This window comes from Fulmarus glacialis, unplaced genomic scaffold, assembly GCF_000690835.1.
Source record: "Fulmarus glacialis isolate BGI_N327 unplaced genomic scaffold, ASM69083v1 scaffold9268, whole genome shotgun sequence".
NCBI lineage: Eukaryota > Metazoa > Chordata > Aves > Procellariiformes > Procellariidae > Fulmarus > Fulmarus glacialis.
The window spans coordinates 13,469-22,439 of NW_009228927.1; the positions used below are offsets into that span (position 1 = coordinate 13,469).

The following is an 8,971-nucleotide window of genomic DNA, read 5'->3' on the forward strand; positions in this document are numbered from 1 at the left end:
CTTGCCATCAAATTCTGTTAAGTCACGTTTCTATAAATTTCTGTTAAAATCCCCCTTTGCCCATACCTTTGCCAGTGATTCTTTACGCGGTCTTAAAACCACCCATTTGTGACAGTATCTAAAATCTACCACGCTAACCATCACATTTACTAACCTTCTGCACAGTAAGGTGGAGGAGTATTTTGCAAAATACTGAAATGTTATGTTAGTTTTAGCGATTGGGAATCTCTCTGAATTATTTAGTGCAGAATCCATACAAGAAGTTACAGTAAATTTTGGATCAACAGCCCAAACTGCCAGACTCCTGAAGGAGTGGTTACAGAATCTGCTTCTGGAAGAGAAACCAGCTCAGAAGGTCTCCCCTCCGTTTCTTGCCCTCTGCTGTTACAGTTCATCCCTTTCCCGAGTTGTAACTTCTCTGGTCTAGCATACAGCAAAGACCTAACAAGCCCCTCTGCACTGCTGAGGGGCTATGAGGCAAGACAGACAGGGGCAGGGGGACAGAAATCCCATCACGAAAAAAGGAATGACACTACTCCCTGGATTATGAGCACTCATTACTTTCCTACCCTGCAGCACTTTTCAGCAAACTTTTTATTGTTATGCAGTTCCTACCTGATTTTCTTTATGTCTTTAGTCCTCAAACTGTTTTTTTTTCTACTTACTTTGTTTACAATAAGAAAATGTTGTACTCTGTCCCGGTTCCGGCTGGGACAGAGTTAACTTTCTCCCCAGTAGCTTGGGGGGGGTGCTGTGTTTTGGGTTTGGTATGAAAGGAGCGTTGATGGCCCATTGATGCTTTGGCTGTTGCTGGGTGATGCTCGCACGGGGCGGCGGGAGCACAGCCGGGGTGGTGGACCCAGCTGGCCAATGGGGTATTCTATACCATCTGACATCATGCTCAGTAGAAAAACCAGGTGAAAAAAAAAGCCCCCGGTTCGTGACACGCGGTCGGTGGTCGGTGATCGGTGATCGGTGAGCAGTTGCATTGTGTATCGCCTGCTTTGTATAGTCTGTTATTGTTGTTGTCCTCACTGTTACTATTACTGTTCTATTTTGTTTTATTTCAATTATTAAACTGTTTTATCTCAACCCGGGGGTTTTCCTACTTGTGCTCTCCCGATTCTCTCCCCCATCCCACCGGAGGAGGGGGCGGTGAGTGAGCGGCTGCGTGGGGTTAAACCACGACATATTCCCTCTTTATTTCACTCCCCCTCCCCTTGTCCCCCCCCGCAACTTCTTATATGCTCTTAGGAATACAAAATATACAGGAAAGTTGGAAAGTTCACAACGTGAATCACTCTGATATCGCTTCCAAATTTCTACCAGCAAAAATGCTGTCTTTCTATATATGACACTACTGAAATAATGGTGTTGAGATGGTATAAATATTTCCTTCATCATAGTTTTGCACCCATCATTACGCACTCCAATTTGCTTTCTGTTTATCTTTCTTTTCAAACATTAACATCAGTATCTTTGCAGACAAATCCTCCCACATACAGAAGAATAAACAAGTGATTAAAAAAAGTACTAACCTTCGCTGACAGGAGTTGCACAGCCTTCAAGGTTCAACATTATACCTTCATCTCTATCATCTGCACCGCCTCCCAAAAGCATCCAACTCTCAACATTATCACTTTCAGATATCAAGCTCTCCTCCTCCGAGCTATCATCTATTACCAACACGTCTTGGATGGAGCAAGCTCCAGCAGAACTAACTGGGTTAAGCTTCCCAACATGGCTTTTCCTTTGCCTTGAAATATCTGTGCCTGATCCAGCAGCATACAGGGTATCACGTCCAGCAGTTTCGGCATGATTTGGTGTGAAAGATCCTGGATGGATATGTATTTTACTGTGAGCTAAAGAGCTTGTTGACTTCTTTACTTTGCTTTTGTAAACACTGTCTTCATCTGGTGTATCAGACAAGACGATGATCTCAGGGTCATCTGAAAGCTGAGCACCACGATCAATGAATTCAGTGATTTTCTTGTCTTCATACTGTTTCTCAGTTAGCACTGAACTATGACCTGTGACTCCTGCAACATCGGCTTCTTCATCCATTTCCAGCGTGCTGATTTCTCCAAGATTTTGGGAATAGTGGATCTGGCTGTAGAGATGAAATTCCACCTCGCTATCAACACTCTGCTCACTGGATGACTCCTCGTGATAAAGTTCATCTTCATACACTTCAGTATCCTCAGCGTCTTCATATCCAACAAACATTCTGCAAAGCGAATAGTCTGTACCTACAAAAAACCAAAAGGTTATATCAGAATGGTCATGAATGTATGCCCAAAACCATCTTTCAAATGATACCTTTGGTATTTCTGAAATTGCTAAGGTTAGTCATAGAGCTCTGCATACAGAAGATAAAACTGAGCAGACTTAACGGCTACAACAATCAATGCTCAAATCCGTAATAGCAAAAGCTACTTACAGGTGCACCTGCTTTAATCTTAACTCCTACTTTAACCTCAACTACCGTGGCTTCTGAAAGTTGCACTTAATGTGCTCTCATCTTCCACAGCTCCTCTCCATCCTGGGTTCAAAACCAGGGTACCTGCATGGATTGGGAGCCAAATGAGTGTCTGAATCTGAGTTTTGATCATTCCGCCAACTAGTATTAATTCTGGGTACTTTGCAACTTGTTTTACTAAGTAACATCTTGTATACATACCTGAAAGAGCAGGACAAACATTCAGCAGTATTTGACAGAAGTAACTTGGAGCCTATCTACACCTGAACTGGCACTTCAGAATTTAACCCTATTATGAGAAGCGCTAGGGCTATGATACAGAAGCACTCAGATGGGCTCTGCACAAGCTCAGGTCTGAAGGTAGCATAAAAAAAAAGAATAGTAAAGGTAGTATACAAATCTGCACCCTTCTTAGAAACTAGCATGTCACATTGTCCCATCAGGACTTATGAACTGAGTTACAATGCCGTGAAAATGCAACTACAATGCTCTTAGACCTGAGGAAGATATATCTGCAAACAGTGGTCTGCCCAGCTCAAGGTTAGCTATGACACCTCTGTGCTGCTACCAGTTAAGCAATAATTATCTACAACCATTAATGGCCTTTTTGGTGGATCCAGGACTAAAGCCCCAATTTCCTTTCTCATGTGCTCAGCAATACTGCTTTTTGAACAAATACGCTATGAGAGCTGGCTGATGGGACAAAGTGCACCCTCAGCAAGTTTGCAGATGATGCAAATATTGGGAGAAGTGGTTGATACACTGGATGGTGCTGCCATTTGGAGGTACCTCATGAAGGTCAACAAAGGTTAATGCCAAGTCCTGCACCTGAGAAGGAGACAGGCTGGGGGCCCACTGCGTGGAAAGCAGGTTTGCAAAAAGGACCTGGGGATGGGACAAGCTGACCATAAGCCAATACACTTTTGGGACAAAAAACCATCCTCGGCTCCTGAAGAACATTGCCAGCAGGGTGAGGGAGGTTATCCTTCTGCTCTAGTCAGTGCTCACGGGACCACATCCGGAGTGCTGTGTACAGCTCTGGGCTCTCCAGTACTAGAAAAGACAGACATACTGGAGCGAGTGTGGCGAGGGGCCACTAAAATGATTAAGGGACTGGAGCATCTGTCATATGAGGTGAGGCTGAGACAGCTGGGACTGTTCATCCTCAAGAAGAGGAGGCTCAGGGGAATGTTATCAATGTACATAAATACATGATGCGGGGGGGAGTAAATAAGACAGAGCCAGGCTCTTCCAAGTGGTGTCCAGCAACGTGACGAGCGGCAGCAGACACAAAAAGTAAAAGGCAGAAAATTCCACTTAAACATAAGAAAAAACCCTTTTTTGCTCTGTTGCTCAGAAAGGCTGTGGAGCCTCCATTCTTGAAGATGTTCAAAACCCAGATGTACGTGGCCCTGAGCAAACTGCTCTAGGTCACCCTGCTTTGAGTCAAGGGATTGGACGAGACAATTGCCAGAGGTTCTTTCCAACCTCAACTATCCTGTGATCCCAACCCAATGGCAAGTGTCCCTAGAGTTCACAACCTACTCCCTAGAGAAACAGGAAATCCAGAGGCATTCTGAAGTTGCTTTGCCTAATTCATGAGATACATTATTTCATTTACATGACCACATCACGCGTGGAGGAGAGGATAGGGAATAATTTATCTGAAAAGTCTATCTTCATTTCTCTGTTACCGTTCCTCCTAGGGAAGCCAACAAGATTTTTTAGACATGAAAACTGTCAGATGGAGTTCAGCTTTTTAGTTTTGGAAGGAAGTTGCATGGATTGTTTAAATTCACATACGGATACACAAGTACAAAAATTTAGATTTGGGAGCTTTGTACATAAGTAATTTGTGCAATTATGGTATTTAAAGAACTCAAAGCCTCTTATTATGACAGCTTTCTGCGCACACCCTGCAAGAGTCCTTCCCCGATCATGATAGATTTGACCTCATTTGTATTCCTGTTATACCAGAAGTCAAAATAAGAGGAAAACACTTTTCCCACAAAAATAAACAAAGCAAAGTCACATAAAACATGAGCGCACAAGCAGGAAAATACAATGCTTACTGACAATCCATACGCTGTACCCTTTTCTGTTTAGGCTTCCAGTAGATCGGCATACATCATTCAAACTCACCTGCACAGCTAAAGAAGTCGCTTCGATCATCGCCAGCTGAGATCACATCCAAGGACCATCAGAACCCTACTCATCCACACATGTGCTCAGTTCCGCTATCTCCTAATACATTCAAGTTGGTTTCTAACCTACAAATACAGTCCTAAAACTTAACAGCCGGAGGTTTATAGAATCTGTTTTAAAAGCTCTTCTATCCACACGATGACTATAACCTCCTGGAAACTTTTACACCTGCCAACATAGAAGTCTGCTTAGCAGCACAATGCATGCAGCAATAACCTGAGGATAACGTGGATCTACCTGTTTCTGCTAGACTCTGCCTCTCTCATCTGGGTTCTTAAGTAAATATAATATCTATTATGACCAATAAAGTATGCAAGAAAGCCGTCAGAACTTGGTGGTAATAGACACAATAAACCTATTTTATATCAGTGTTTAGGTTTGTACGCCGTAGATAGGAGGAAAAAGTAAAACGCTGGTCACCTGAACAATTACAAGTAATAAAAAAAAAAGACAGAAAAGCACCTGACAGACCAACTGAAGCACCTGTACTTAAATATTTTTTTCAACATTATGTGGGGTCACCCTTTCCAACAGGTCTTAGCCTGTTCCCATCCACACGGTGAGAATTAAAGCAGAGCTGGCTCCAATCAAGCACATTTACAATATTAATTTGTGATTATGGGACATGAGAAAAGAGACCTTCAGTAATATAGGAAATGAAAGAATCCCCTTGAAGCATGCTGCAATTTTACTGATACTCGAAAAGCCAACTTAATTCAAGCACTCTTTTCTTCCCATTCCGTCAACCGCTGGAAAAAGTTACACAAAATAAGTACACGACCATTGCTGAAATCATGCAGCTAAACAAGACTACTGGATCACGAGTCTCAAAGAGCACCCAAGGAGCTGACTCACGGACACTTCATAATGAAGACAAGAGTAAGAAGAGGCAGCACTGCACTACACTTACTTTGATCTGTCCTCCCCAGAAGCTCAGGTCAAACAACAGCTCCTCCTCGTCCTCTCAGGTCCACGCACGACTGGAATGACAAAGGGCTCTTCGTCTTGCTCAGCATGTATGGTACGCCACTGAGAAATGAGAAACATTAGCATCTCTATGCAGTCTGAAAATATCTAGTTCTACTGTTCACCATCCTCAAACTCAGGCAATAGCTATGCCTCACCTCTTAATCACAGAGTGAGAAACACCTATTTCAGGTGTTCAGCATTAAAGCAGACAAAAACACTGACTCTAGGAAAGGGGAGCTCAACAGACAAAGTTGTGCTGTTTTTCAGATTGTCAAAGTGAAGCAGTCTTATTGTATTCATACTAATACTTAAACAGAGAAAGACATATCTGACTGCCAGTCTTCAGCAATTTAGATTTCCTTTCATCAGTGAAAGGTTTAGACTATGGGCAATTGTCCTTTTTGCTACCAGCTAGACTATGACAAGGACATCCCTCATGTCTGACTGTGAAAATGACATTAAAAATAATAGTCCTGCACAGACTAGCGATCTGATAGGTAATACACGCTGCAGAGAGCATAACACACTGACGCATCATACTTTGGAACTGGCCTGCCTTACTTTTAAAAAAAAGCCAACCTTCAAACCCTAGGTCACGGGAGAACCCCATCCCTTCATCAAGAGGAGTCGCATTTCTACCTGAACCCAGCGCACAACTTCCCTCAAAAGTACCTGACTGCCTCTCTGGTAGGCCCTAAGTAAGAACAGTGCAGATAAAGGGCTAATGATATTATAAAAAAATCAAAAAATCATAGCTATTTGAATTTCTTTTAACCATTTCTGAACAAAACTCCAGATGGCTATAGTTAGAAATGGCAGGAGATCATTTTGCCAGATCATTTACAAAGACTGCTTGCCAGCACTTTTCATCTAGTCCATTAAAAAATTCCAACATCCTCCACTTGATAAAGTAACAAATGTTGGCAGCAGCACAGTGCAGTCAGAAGGGAGGTGCTGAGGGCGACATGCAGGCAGGGAGAAACAGCACAAACAAGTTAATTGGAACACCCACAGCAGTTTTCAAGTTGCATGCAGGCAGCTGCTTCCTCAATTTCAAAGCAGTTTGGGACACTCAAGTGTAACATACGTGCAGAAGGGGCTTTGCATAAGGGCCAGTAAGATGCTCAGGCCAGGCCTTCCCATGCCATTGCTGCTTCACATACCTTGTTTCTCCCTGCCAGCTCCTCCTTTCCTCTGCTTAACTTTATTACTTCTGCTGCTCCTGCTTTTCCAACTCCTAAAATCTTTCAGAGCTCACACAGTAACCTTTTTCTCCCTTCCTCTTGCCATTTCAAATATGCATTCTGCTTAACTTCAAATATTGAGATTTCTTAAAGGAAAAAACTCTCAAACAAACAAACAAAAAATGAATTGCAAAAGAGATTACTTTTTCATCCTTTGCAAATATGACTTTTCAGGCAAGTGTATTATTCCCACCACAAATCATCAGTGAATTCCAAGTATTTCCTTATTTTTCTTGCTCTCTGCTTGATCCTTGCAGTAATGTCAAATCTAACACTTTATGACAAAGGCTGCATTGAAAATACAGCAACAAAATATTCTTTGCTGTCTTGGGAGGTAAAGACAAAATATAACTCTATCATCAGACTCTCTGTTACAGATTAGAACAACAATAAAATGGAAAAGAAAGTTCTTTCGAGGAAATTACCAACAACTTCCTAAAACCACAAGTATCTATCAGAATAGAGGTTCAGACATCGGAATGGCTGGAGACGTCAACAGACTTTATAGTTGTGTGCAGACTAGACCCTTTCTCAGTTTTCTAATTACTCATATTTGTGATACATAAACTCCCTAGTACTTCGGACTGTTAAGATACTGCACAGGTACAACCTACATGAAATTGATAAAGAACTTAAATGTTCAAATGCAGTTTAATGAAATCTTCATTTCAGCTGCTGTAACTGCTTTTGTACTCTTCATAAGAAGTTGCATACCTCTTTTTCAGGGGAGATAAGCAATCAAAATTATTGTTATGAAGCGCAGCACCTAAATGAAAATCACATCTTTGGTCTTCTTGCTACCCTACAAAGGTATGCAAATGTCAAATCTGAACAGATTTTCTAAAAAACCGCCAACAATATATGGTTATTATCAGACTTCAATGTCAGGAGAGAGGTTTTTTCTTTACTTGCATTGTGTTTCTGCACCAAACGTAACACAGATCTTTCTTCGGCTTACGGGGATAACCAAGCTGCACTCAAAGCAGGTGAGAAAGAAACAATTTTCGTTTGCCACCCAAGGTGAGATGTGCAACCGTTAGACAATTAGAGCAGCTCCCCGCACCGATGTACTCAATCTAGGGTAGAAATGTCCTCACAGTGACACATGTGAAGATGTCATGAGGTAGATTCCAGGGCAGCCACTCCCTCGGTTTTCACGAAGCAAACCCTGACAAGTACGTACTATACCTATCGTCTCAGTTTCAAGTAGCCAAGAAAAAGGCAGACAGCACCATAAAGCTGATCTAATGGTGACATTTGCTATTAGTTATTTTTGGCTAAACTTTGTCACTAGTTTCTTCCAAGGATAACCTGCGCTGCTCAATGCTGAGATGTAAAACTTGTACTTATGTTGATTTGTTGTGTGTTTGAGAGAATGTTTCTTTTCTGTACTTTCTTTACAGTGCAAATAAGTGTAAAGGAAAGAAAAGTTTTGGAGAAGAGGTAAATGTTTTTCTAGTGATAAGCTATACCTTCAGGAGATCACAGGAATATATCTTCCACACCCAAACCCTGGAAAATAACAAAACATTCAAAGTTTACTTCAAGCCTTTTGGAAGATTTTTCCCTCTAGCAACTTTCAGAACTGTGTTTAACAGTAACTGTGCAAACATCCTCAAATTAATAGATTTGCTTTTCCTTAGATCAAGACTGAATTCAGTCTGGTGACCTGAACACAGCTGTGCCAGTGTGAAAGAAATACAAATTCTGAGTATCTGGCGTAGCAAACGGGAGTCAATTCACACGCACACCACTGATGGTTGTGCTATACGGGGCACCACTCCGCACCACGTCTCAGCGAGACCTTGTCGGCACCGGGCCCCCTCCTCTCCAGGCCTGCGCTCTGCCTGGAGCCCTCGCACAGCAGCGGGTCGAGCCTGAGGCCTGAGTCTGCTCGTGGCTGGACGTGTGCCCGTTTCGGGAGTTCGTTTAAGGTCTGGGACACGCTGCAGCCCGAGACAGACACGGACACTAAGGCAGTGACTCGCACATCTGTTTAATGGCAAGGAGGCTTTGAACTCGAGGTGCTCGGCACTCCGAGAGCCCGCACTAGCACGGTGGGCAGAGCCCAGCC

At 42.6% G+C, this 8,971-nt stretch overlaps 1 protein-coding gene across 1 annotated transcript; it reads right to left on the minus strand.

Annotated features, from left to right (window-relative positions):
* Positions 1-1,533: 1,533 nt before the first annotated feature.
* LOC104081060 (zinc finger CCHC domain-containing protein 7-like) lies at positions 1,534-2,226 on the minus strand. The gene has a single exon (XM_009583656.1). It carries the CDS (start codon positions 2,224-2,226, stop codon positions 1,534-1,536), a length of 693 nt encoding a protein of 230 aa, XP_009581951.1.
* Positions 2,227-8,971: the final 6,745 nt, after the last annotated feature.